This window comes from Molossus molossus, unplaced genomic scaffold (assembly GCF_014108415.1).
Source record: "Molossus molossus isolate mMolMol1 unplaced genomic scaffold, mMolMol1.p scaffold_m16_p_1, whole genome shotgun sequence".
Classification (NCBI taxonomy): domain Eukaryota; kingdom Metazoa; phylum Chordata; class Mammalia; order Chiroptera; family Molossidae; genus Molossus; species Molossus molossus.
This window is the reverse complement of record NW_023425344.1, coordinates 4,131,934-4,144,337: the sequence shown is the minus strand read 5'-3', so window position 1 is coordinate 4,144,337 and position 12,404 is coordinate 4,131,934. Positions and strand designations below refer to the sequence as shown.

Here is a 12,404-nt window from a genome sequence, read left to right as displayed (position 1 = left end):
GTATCAACCTCTGTGCTGCTGCCTGGAGCCAGGCCAGGGGCTTGTCTGCGTCACTGAATCAGGCCGACAGACAGTCCTGGGGCAGACACGGCCCTTGGCCTGTTACCTGCTCAGACTCGTCTGACATCCGCTGCTAACACTGGGGCTGTGGGGCAGGCCGTCGCTCGGAAGTCCCGGGCACACCTCTGATTCTGTCCCTGAGCCCCGCAGAGAGGGAACCGTGGGGCCCGGAAGCTCAGACACCTCCCGATGCCCTCCCCGCGTTGCGGGGGTCTGCCTTTCCCTGAGCCCCGCAGAGAGGGAACCGTGGGGCCCGGAAGCTCAGACACCCCCCGATGCCCTCCCCGCGTTGCGGGGGTCTGCCTTTCACAGAGGCCCACGGTGAGTGTCTCTTCCACTCACTGTGTGAACAGCCGGGCGGGGACCCTGCGCTGCTCTGGAGGGGGACAAGAAGGTGGAGGAGAGTGTGGGAGAGCACCCCCGTGACTCAGTGGCTGGTAGGCGTCCCTCTTGTTAGTAAGGAACACAACAGAATGTGTTTTTTAATCCTCATCCGAGGACATTTTTCCATTTTTTGTACAGACAGAGCGGGAGGGAGAGAGAGGAAGAGAGAGAGGGAAACATCGATGTGAAAGGGACACATCGAGTGGCTGCCACCCGCACGACCAACCAGGGCCGGGGACAAACTGCAACCGAGGTACATGCCCTTAGCGGGAACCAAACCCGGGTCTCTCCGGACCACAGGTGGACGCTCTAACCGCTGAGTCAAACCTGCCAGGGCCAGAATGTGTGTTTTTAATTAGTGGACATTCAGAGAGCATGGGCCTGAGACTCACAGGCTAGGCCCCGTGGAGAACAGGTGGGCACCCATACAGTCCCATGAAAACCAGCTCCACGCAAAACAGCGTGGACGGTCCCGGGGGGCAGGGCCTCTGCTGCCTCCCCCTCTCCGGCAGTGACATGGCAGAGGCTCTGTCCCGGTGTCCTGAGACAGATCAGGGCAGGGCGGTGTGGGCATCGGCCCTGCCTGGCACCTGGGACCCACCACAGGCCTGCCCAGCGAGCGGCCCCGTGACTCACTGGCTTCCTCCCAGACATGCGCACAGGCCCCAGCTGTGGGCAGCTTGGGCCCTTGGGACCCGTCTGGGTGGGGAGACTGATGCGGAAGTGGGCCTTCTGAACATGGCAGGAGGAGCCAGGAGGCTGCAGGAGCCTGAAGGAGGCCCTAAACCCAGGGCTGTGGTGGCACATGTGTGACCACCATTCTTCGAGTGGGGATTTCCAAGGTACGAGTACTCCCACAAGGCCAGCTGCAGGCTGCCGACACAGCGCCACAACGCAGGGTTGGGAGGAGGCGGGCATGAGCCGCCCGTGCACTGGCCTGTCCTTGGGCCTGGGAGGAGCCGCCCCGCCGTGAGTCCAGAGGATGAGCCCGGAGGCAGGGGCCCATCAAAAGTACAGGCGCGTGGAAGGCGGGGACACCGAAGGCGGGGGGCGCAGATACAACAGCGGAGGCTCCCCAGGAGCCAGACTATCGCTCACCAAGAGGAATTTGGATTAAGCCACGTCAAATCATGGTCAGGTTTGTGACCTAGGCGGAGGGGACGGGGAAGCTTTCTTCACCTTCTGCCTCCCGTCCATCAACAAATCCCACTGATTCCAACTCTAGGTTTGGTTTAGATCCTCTCTTCTGATTCCAAATGCCCCCACTCCCTGTGTCTCTTCATCTCTTCATCTCTCGGTGATACACTGATACACGTGATACACTGCAAAGTCTTTCGTACACTGTATACACTGTATCCGCCTGCCCCTTTCCTCACAGTGGAAACCGCACCGTGTTGTTCTCCATCTCAGAGCCCTCCAGCTGCGCCCGTGCACTTGGAAATGATCGTAGCTCACTGAGACCTGTCTCAGGACAACGATTCCAACCCCTCTGAGCACCCTCACCCTGCCCACCGTGATCCAGCCGCACTGGCTGCTTCAGTGTTCTCAGTAACCCAGGCTCATTCCTGCCGCCCGGCCCGGCCCGGTGCTCCCCCTGCCCGGAGCTCCCCCTGCCCGGTGCTGCCCCCTGCCCGGAGCTCCCCCCTGCCCGGTGCTCCCCCCTGCCCCGGAAGCTCCCCCCTGGCCCGGAGCTGCCCCTGCCCGGAGCGCACCCCTGCCCGGAGCTGCCCCTGCCCGTGGGCTGTCCCCCTGCGGCTCCCCCTGCCCGGTGCTGCCCCCTGCCCGGTGCTCCCCCTGCCCGGTGCTGCCCCCTGCCCGGAGCTCCCCCCTGCCCGGAGCTCCCCCTGCCCGGTGCTGCCCCTGCCCGGAGCTCCCCCCTGCCCGGTGCTCCCCCCTGCCCGGAGCTCCCCCCTGCCCGGTGCTCCCCCCTGCCCGGAGCTCCCCCCTGCCCGGTGCTCCCCCCTGCCCGGAGCTCCCCCCTGCCCGGTGCTCCCCCCTGCCCGGAGCTCCCCCCTGCCCGGTGCTGCCCCTGCCCGGTGCTCCCCCCTGCCCGGTGCTCCCCCCTGCCCGGAGCTGCCCCTGCCCGGTGCTGCCCCCTGCCCGGTGCTGCCCCTGCCCGGTGCTCCCCCCTGCCCGGTGCTCCCCCCTGCCCGGTGCTCCCCCCTGCCCGGTGCTGCCCCTGCCCGGTGCTGCCCCTGCCCGGTGCTCCCCCCTGCCCGTGCTCCCCCCTGCCCGGTGTCCCCCCTGCCCGGAGTCCCCCACTGCCCGGTGCTCCCCCCTGCCCGGTGCTCCCCCCTGCCCGGAGCTCCCCCTGCCCGGTGCTCCCCATGCCCGGAGCTCCCCCTGCCCGGAGCTCCCCCTGCCCGGTGCTCCCCCTGGCCGGTGCTGCCCCTGCCCGGTACCCCCCTGCCCGGTGCTCCCGCCTGCCCCGAGCTCCCCCCTGCCCGGTGCTCCCCCCTGCCCGGTGGCTCCCCCCCCTGCCGGTGCTCCCCCCTGCCGGTGCTCCCCCCTGCCCGGTGCTCCCCCCTGCCCGGTGCTCCCCCCTGCCCGGTGCTGCCCCTGCCCGGTGCTCCCCCCTGCCCGGAGCTCCCCCCTGCCCGGGATACGCTCATCTGCTGCTCCTTTCAGACTCTGAAACCCTCAGCTCAATACTCACCCCTTTGGAGTTCCATCTCCTACCAGGTCTGACGAGCTGGGGTCGGACAATGATCAAATCTGGGGGGCCCTGGCCGGTTTGCTCAGCGGTTAGAGCGTCGGCCTGCGGTCCAGAGAGACCCGGGTTCGGCTCCCTCTAAGGGCACGTACCTCAGCTGCAGTTTATCCCCGGCCCTGGTTGGGTCGTACGGGGGGCAACTACTCGATGTGTCCCTTTCACGTCGATGTTTCTCTCTCTCTCTCTCTCTCTCTTCCTCGCTCTCCCTCCCACTCTATCTGAACAAAAAATGGAAAAAATGTCCTCAGGTGAGGATTAAAAAAAGAAAATCTGGGTGGAGTCTACAAAAGTGATTCTTTGTAGGCACGGACTGTGAAACAGCCCAGGACCACAGTCCTCAAGAAAAAGGGCACACAACAAGGTGAGCCCCACCTTCTCCTGGGTTTCTCTCTGGAACATTTTCTAAACCACGGTTCAGCCCAAGCTGAACACGGCGGTCCTGCTGGGTGGAAGAATCGGACTGGAGCTCAGAAAGGCTTTGACGGCTGGGTTTGCGGGATAAAGTGACAGGGAGAAGAACGCCGCAGAGAAGAAAACTAGATGCGGTCTCAGCAGTACCCCGTGGGCCCTTGGCCGGATCGCTAGCTGGGGAGCTTGGTGCAGGATGTGGCCTAGCAGAGAACCACCGCTGGGAGGTCGGTTACTAAAGAGATTCCAGAGGTCACGCAGGTGGCCAGGCCGAAGGGGAGAGTCCTGGAGGACGTCCTGGGAACTCAGCTGAGAGCGCGGAAAGGCTGTGCCCAAGAGCGAGCACCGTGCTGTGGGAGCACAGTCCAGCCCGGGACTGAGGGCACAGCTGACCCACACCTGTGCAGGGAGAGGGGTCTGCTGGCCATTCCACCGCCTGCCAGACCACATCCGCTCAACGTCCTCCAGAGGAAGATAATGCTCGGGAATCTCTACAACACGTCCTGTACAATGTCCAACATGGAATTTAAAAAAATTACTAGACATGTTAGGAGGCAGGAAAAGGGATTTAACCAAGAAATAGAATACTCAACAGAAACAGACCCAGAGATGATCCAGATATTGGAGTCAGCAGACAAGATCTTCCAAATAACTCTGATTATATATGTATTTTTAAATAACTCTGATTATATATGTATTTTTCAAACACAGGAAACATAGACAAAATGGATCAAAAGGTAAGTAGTTCAACAAAGATTCAGAATCTCTTAAAAAGGATAAAATGGGTATTCTAGAACTGCAATAAATGCAATAAACAAAATAAGGAACTCATTGGATGGATTTATCAGAAGACAGGATGCAGTGCAACACAGGGTAATAAAAGACAGGTCAATAGAAAATTCAAACCAACGCACAGAGAGCAAGAAACAGAACAGTTCCAAAAGATGTGGAATACAGGTAAAAAAAAAAAGCCTGGATTTTTAGAAGTAGGGAGAAAAAATAGGACAAAACAAAATATTTTAAGAAATAATAGTCAAGAATTTTCCAAATCTGATAAAAGACAGGACTCTATAATTTCAAGAAGCTCAGAAAAACAAACAAACAGACAAAAAACCCACACACAGGCCAATCATAGTCCAAGTGCCAAATCCCAAAGATAAAAAGGAAATCTTAAAAGTAGTCAGAGATAAATCAAACAAAAAGCAATGACAATTAGCACTAATTTTGCCAGAACACAATGGAGTGAGCTCTTTAAATTGCCCAAAGAGCCCTGGTTGGTTTGGCTCAGTGGACCAAAGAGTCACAGGTTTGATTCTGGTTAAGGGCACGTGTCTTGGTTGCGGTTCATCCCTGGCCCTGGTTGCGGTCATGTGGGAGGCAACCAGTCGATGTGTTCCTCTCGCATCGATGTTTCTCTCTCTCTCCCTTTCTCTCTCTCTCAGTCCCTCTCTCTCCCTCCCACTCTATCTGAAGATGAATGGAAAAGTATCCTCAGGTGAGGATTAAAAAAAAAAGTGCCCGAAGAGGGAGAATATTTGCCTGCCTAAAATTCTAAATCCAAAGGAAAAAACAACTTTAAAAAAAATTTTTTTTTATTGATTATAGAGAGAAGGGAAGAGAGAGGCGGAGAGAGATAGAAACATCAATGGGAGAGAACATCAAGTGGCTGCCTCCTGCATGCCCCCCACTGGGGATCGGGCCCACAACCTGGGCATGTGCCCTGACCCAGAATCGAAACAGGGACCTCTTGGTGCAGGGTCGACGCTCCACCACTGAGCCACACCAGTCGGGCGGAGAAAACAACTTTTAAAAGTAGAGGCGAGGACTGTTTTCCTAGGAAGAACTTGAGGGAAGCAGCCACCCCAACAGCGAGAAACAACGAGGGGAGAGAGACAGATCGACATAGAATATCACCGACTGTTCAAAACAACAATGATGACAAGGCCTTTGAGGCTTGTTGTACGTAGAAGTAAAATACATGGCAAAATAAACAATAAAAAGAAGAAAAAATAAGTGAACTTAAACCACCAAAACATTTTTGCATTACTTGCAACATGGTGAAAGTTCTAGTTCAAGGTGAATTTTAATAATTAATAGATTCATTTTAGGATTTTCTTTTTTAAATCTTCACCGAGGATATTTTCTCAAATATCTTCAGATAAAGTGGGAAGGAGGGAGAGAGAGAGAAACATAGACGTGAGAGGGACATATCCGCTGGTTGCCTCCTGTACAACCCTGACCAAGGCCGGGGACAAACCGTAACCGAGGTATGTGCCCTTGACTGGAATCGAACCTGCAACTCGTTGGTCCAAGGGCTGACGCTCCAACGGCTGAGCCAAACCAGCCAGGACTTATTTTGGAATTTTTAGTGTAAACATTTAATTAATAGATTCATTTGGGGATTTTTAGGGTAACTAACTAAAATAAGCTATTAGAATGAAAAGGGATAATAAGAACCATTTTATTAATAACAAAAACAAAGACAGGAAAGGAGGAATAAAAGAAAACAAATAGAACAAATGGCCGGAAAGTAGACATAAACCCAGTTTATCTTATGTATATGCTGTTTCTAAAAAACACACTGCAGCTATAAAGACACAGATAGGTTGCAAGCAAAAAAGTGAATGGTATAAAAACCATGTATACCATGAAACACTGAAAAATATATATTATTATACCTATACTTATAAGTATAAAAATATTATGATATAACAAAAAGGAACTGATGCATCTACTTTAATATCAGACGAAGTAAACTTTGGGGCAAGAAGTATTACAGAGCCTGGCTGGCGTGGCTCGGTTAGGTGTCGAGCCTAACCTGGTCAGGGCACATGCCCTGGTAGTGGGCTCGATCCCTGGCTGGGGGCATGCAGATGGCAGCTGATTGATGTTATACTCTCACATCGATGTTTCTCTCTCTCTCCCTCTCCCTTTCTCTCTCTAAATATCAATAAACTGTTCTTAAAAAAGAAAAAGAAGTGTGAGAGCTAATGAAAGACATTTGATCATGATAGAAGAATCCATGCAGCAGGAATACAGAATAATCCTAAATATCTATGTAGCTCATAAATGATTTCAAAATATATTAATTAAAACTAATATAACTCAGAAAAGAAATACACAAATGCAGAGTTGGAGATTTCAAAGGGGATCTGGGTAAATGACAAAACCAATAGACAACACATCAGTAAAGATACAGAAGATGTGATTAGCACAATTAACCAGCCTGATCTAAGTAATACTCAGCAACCACGGAATATTCATTTTTTATAGGATATTTACAAAATAGACCACAGCCTGGTCAATAAAACAAATCTCAACAAATTTTAAAAGCTTAAAATAATATAGTGTATGTTTTCCGACAACAGTGAAAAAAAACCAGAGATCAATAACAAAAATATAACTAAAAAACTCCACAGGTGCTTGGAAATTCAGCAACATGCTTCTAAATAACCTGTACATCAAGGAAGAAATCACAGCAGAAATTAGAAACTACTTTGAATTGAGCAGACATAAAAAGTACAACATATCAAAATATGTGGGGTGCAGCCAAAGTGGCTCTTAGAGGGAAATGCATAGACTACAAAAGAGTTCAAAAATCAGTGATCTCCACTTTCAACACAGGAAGCAAGGAAAAGAACAGCCGATTAAACCAAAAGAAAATAATGAAGATATAAGCAGAAACCAATGAAATGAAACACAGATATACCATAAAGAAAACCAACAGATAATCTTTTTAAATGATTGAGAAACTTGTTGAGAGAGAAGACGAAGGAGAAAGGAGGGAAGGAAGGAGGGAGGAAGGGAGGGAGGGATGAGAGGAGAGGAAAAGGGGTTGAGAGGAAGAGACAGATACAGAAAATTAATATGAATGGATACGAAGAGCTCAACACCAAATGTCCCACAGACACCCCACAGTGTCATGAGCTTTTCGTCCTAGGAGTCCTGAAAATCACAGATGGTCCACAGACGAGGAAAACAACTCGGAAGTTCGTACCTTGGCTCTAAGTGGCAAGTGTAGTCAGTACAGATCTGGGTCTGAACCCTGACTGATCAAGTTCTACCTCCCACAGCTCTGTCCACGGCCCCTCCCTCGCCCCCGTGTGCAGAATTACCACTCGGGCTGCTTGAAAGACCCCTTGATCTGAACGTACACGCCCTGGTCTTAAAGTGTGAACATGCCCTCCATGTGCCCCCAGACACCAACTTGAACAGCCTACAGAGAGGGGCAGGCTGGCGTCCTATGTCTCAGGGGAGAATGGGGACTCTGGAGCCAGGCTGCCCAGGTGCACGTCCCGGCAACGGCCCTGCAAGCAGCGTGACTTTGGGCAAGTCACTTAACTTCTCTGTGCCTGTGGGTTCTCATCTGATCGGTGGAGGCAGTGGCTGCACGTCCCTCCCAGGGCTGCTGGAGGGCTGGGAGTGGGGGTGGCCAGCAGCCTAGAAAGTTAGCAAGAGGTGAGGACGCAGCTATGCAGAGGCAGCCTACCTGGGGGCCACTGCTCAGGGGCCTCGGAGCTCCCCCTTGGTCTGCAGAGCGCCACGGTGCGTCCTCCTCTTTGTCCAAATGTGCCTCTTGTACTGCCATCCCGCCGCCATCTGCTTGCAGAGCACCGGATACATCGGCACTTCTCCCGGCCAACGAGGGAGCAGCCGACTCAGTTCCGCATCTGGGGTTCTCTGTGCCGGAGGACGGTCCCGTCCTGCCTCCAGCCAGACCCGGTTCCTTTTCCGAGGGCGGCCCGTGGTCTCCCATAGTCAGATGCTCTGGAAGCGGAGTCATCGGCACCGCCCTTTCTACAGCGTCCGCCTTGCCCATCGCCTCCTTGCTTTGTCCCGGGAGGCGCTCCTCGGCTCCCCCAAAACGCCCCCCATCTGTGCTCATCCCCAAGGCGACTTCCCTCTCCAGGACGCTGATCCTACGCAGCAGGTGTGCATTCTCCCCCCGTAAGGCCCCGATCATGTCTTCTATTCCCAGCACGACATCCTTGACCAGCTCTTTGTAACTGACCCCAAGCTCGGAAATCAGCGCCCTGAGCTCCCGGTTCTCCTGGGTGACGCCCTGGGCCAGGCCCTTGCACCTCCTGGTGCTCTCAGACATGGCTTTCTGGAGCTGGCCCAGGCCCCTTCGCAGCTGTCCGTTTTCCTCTTCGAGCGCGGAAATTCTGCTGTAACTTTTCCCATTGCAGTCTTCAAGGTCGGCGATGACCTGCCGGTACTGGTCCAGCTCGCTCTTCAGGTGGGAGACGTCTCCTGCCAGCGCGCTGTTGTCCCGTTCGAGGGCGCAGATTTTGTTTACGTTTCTCTCCCTCTCGGTCTGGAGGGCTCGGATTTTTTTATGGCATCTCTCTTGGTCTCTCTGGAGTTGGACGTTGTCATGGAAAACTCTGCTTCTCTCCTTCTTCAGCCCAGACACGAGCTGATGCAGTCTGCTCCTGGCTCTCTCCAGAGCTCTCGACGGCTGGCAGAGGCTCTGGCCCCGCTCGGAGGGCCCCCCTGGGCCCAGGCGCAGGTCCTCCAAACCGGGCCCCATCCCTGGAAGAACGTGGCCCGTTCCCAGGGCCTCGGTCTCTCCTGGCTTCACACCTCCACGACTCTCCTGGGGGTGCGCTTCCTTCGCAGGACAAGTATCCAAGCCCTGATTTGCTGAAACCTGCTGAGGATCCACGTGCTCCTGGCCACTGGTCCATCTTGCAGCAAAGCTCCCGACCTCTGCCGCCCACGTGCAAGCTTCCCACCCACGACCCCCGATCCCTGGGGCCAGCAGGGACAGCTGCCGGAAGCAAGCCTCCATCTCCGCCGCGAAGGCGTCTATGGTGAGCGCAGACCTGTCCTGTCCTTTGCGTGGGGCCCTCGAGGGACTGGGGGGCTCGGCTCCCTCGGGTGAGAATGCCAATCTGGGGGGCAGTGGCAAACCTCCCTCTTCCACTGAGAGAAGTGTTTCCTTGGCCTGCCACTCCTTAGAGCCCCGGCTGGACCCTCCCAGACCCTGCTCCTCGTCCCCTGGCCCGCCCTCCCCGGGGCTGCCCTCGAGCCACAGTGCAGTGTTTGCAGGCCAGACCTGGTCTCCCCCCTGGCCCTGGACTCTCCTGGTGGCTCTGTCCTGCTCTGCAGGGCGCTGGGCACCTGCTGGAGACGGCCCTTTGGCACCATGAGCCCTGAAGAAGGTGGCTGGGGCGGCCGCTTCCTCCTCCGCTGACGAAGGCCCTCCTAGGAGGCCCCAGACATGCTCTTCTGCCTGCCTCGTCCTGCTCAGGGACTGGGGACCCTCTGTGCACATGGAGGCCTCCCCCAGCAGAGGCAGGGGGCGCTCCTGCCTGAGACAAGGGCAGAAGGCAGCGGCTGGGGACTCAGAAGCCCCGAGTTTGTCCTGCAGGCCTTCTAGGATGTCAACATCCTCCCCTAAGCTCTCCTGACGGCTTTCCTGATGTCGCTGGCACCGGTCACCAAGGTCTTCCCCCTCCCTGCCCCAAGTCCTCCTGGCCCCCCAGGCCGTAGGTCTCCACTCTGGGGCTCCTCCTCCCTCCTCCCAAGGGCCGTCTAGACCCCTGGACCCTAAGTGATGCAATATCTGTAGGGACCCCTGGCGGAGGGAGGCATTGCGGCTCCTAGTCTGATGCTGGACCCCGCAGGGCTGTCCTATGGCTCCGAGAGCGGGCAGGGGCCCGGCGCCCAGCACCCACTGGATTTGGAACTCTTCTGGAGAAGCCTCCTGCAGCAGAAGGGGGGCTCGGTCACCGGCAGGCCCCCAGGGAGGGAGCATGGACGCCTGCACCAGGAAGGACGCCTGGGCTGGGGCAGCTGCTAGCCTCTGCTCTGAGACCCAGGCCAGCTCCACGGGCAGGAGGGAGCCATCTGGGCACGGCCCCGAGGGGCAGCCACAGAGGAGGAGGAGCGTCTGCTCATGCAAGCTGGGCTCGGCTGGAGCAGCCTAGGGAAGAAAAGAGACAACAAGGTGATAACCTTCTGCCATTTATCCCCTCCCCACCTCTCACCCAGCCACACAGGCTTCCTAACACACCAACCCTGCTACCACCCCAGGGCCTTTGCACCTGCTCTTCCCTCTGCCCAGAACGTCCTTCCCCAGATCTCCTCATGGCTCGCCTCCCGCTTCATTCACATGTCAACTCAAACGTCACTTCCTCAACAGGCTCCCCAAGCTCTTCCACCACTTTCGTCCAGATTTCCTGCCCAGCGCCCTCCCCTCCCACATTCCATGTCTCAGTGTCACACCCCGATAGCCCCACTTCCGACACAGGCCACATGGGCTTTTCAAGTGGAAGACGCTGCGGCGAAAGCCAGCGCTCGCTGGACAGTGCCCAGCCCCGGGCCCAGCGCTCAGGCGCCCCCTGGTGCGTGGCTGCCACACTGCACAGTGAGGCGCGGGACGTGTCTGGTTCACAGGAGCTTCCAGTGGGCAGCGGGTGCAGGCAGTTCCCTGGGGCAGGCCCTGGCCTGGAAGAGTGCTGGGCACAGAGGTGCTCCAGATATTTTTGAATATATGTATATTCTCTTTATTCAGTACATTTACAGAGAGGATAACAGGCCCAGCTCACAGAACAGAGCCAGGCTGGGCTGGGGCCTCAGCCTGCAGGGGGCTCCCATGTGACCACGGCCTGGCCAGTCTCCTACCTGCCTGCACCTGTTCTCCTGTCTGTCCAACTCCATCGTCCTGCCTGTGCAGCCGGGATCCAGCTTTTCCATGAAGCCCTCCCAACCCCATCGGATGGCTTTGGGTGTGGCAGCACACACACACGCACGCACGCACACATACACACACAAACACAGTCACACACACATGTACACACACATGTACATACACATGTGCGCGCACACATACAAACACATGCACACCCATGCATGCACACATACAAACACACAGATGCAAACATGCACAGAAACATACCCGTGTACACATATACACATGCACACACAAACACATGTGCATACACACATACAAACACATGCACGCACACCCATACAAACACAGTAGCACACAAACACACATGCAAACACACACGTGCACGCACACACACGCAGCCCCTGGGGCAGGGTTGAATGCGTGAAGAAGCAGGAAGACCCCCTCTGCTGAGGCCACAGAACCCCACCAGGGCCAGTAGGCCCAAGTTCCGCTCAAGTGTCCCTGTCCTTTACCCGCAGGAAGCGGAGGTGAGGAAGGGCTCCTGCCCCTCAGGGGGCGCAGAGACCGAGCTCGGGGCTAGCCCCCCGGGCTGTGTGGCCTTGGGGGTCACTGCAGCTCCTCCTCTCTGAGCGGGGTCCTGGCGCCCGCCTCTCAGCTGGCCACAAGTTCCCACAGGATGGGCACACAGCAGGGAGCCCCTTTCTGCCCACTCCGGTCTCAGGGTACCCATCCCAGCTGCTCAGTGCTCCCTCTCAACATTTCCAGAATGTCCTTCCACACCCAGAGGGTCTTCCCCCTTCTCCCACCTCCCGCTGGGCACACAGGAGGCTGACCAGCCCCGGCTGGCGCCCTGGCACACAGACAGCCTCTGGCCTTACCCGTCCGCGGTCAGGTCCCGCCCGGTCTCCCAGGGGCCCAGCTGTGGTCTCCAGGCTCGGCTCTGACGCAGGGGGGCCGCGTCCAGCCCCGGCGCTGCCCCAGGCGCAGGGCCCGTCGGCGGGCTGGCCTGCGGGGGAGAGGACCCGAGGACCCGAGGGTTACAAAGGCCCCTGGGAGCTTCCCAGCGTGTCACCAGTGGCCTGCCCCGTGGTCAGGGCTGATGGCACTGCTCGCTGGCTCGCGGCCTAGGAGTCCCCGAAGGCGGCCGACCACCACCACTGCCCACCAGGGGGGGAAACCGAGGCTCAGGCGGGAATG

At 56.6% G+C, this 12,404-nt stretch overlaps 1 protein-coding gene across 1 annotated transcript in view; it reads right to left on the bottom strand.

Annotated features, from left to right (window-relative positions):
* CUNH4orf50 (chromosome unknown C4orf50 homolog) overlaps positions 1-12,404 on the bottom strand; it is a 49,219-nt gene that overhangs the window by 18,132 nt on the left and 18,683 nt on the right. Inside the window, exon 4 of the mRNA XM_036281122.1 lies at positions 8,055-10,496. Within this exon, the coding sequence (XP_036137015.1) occupies positions 8,055-10,496 (2,442 nt within the window). The remainder of the gene's footprint in view (positions 1-8,054; positions 10,497-12,404) is intronic.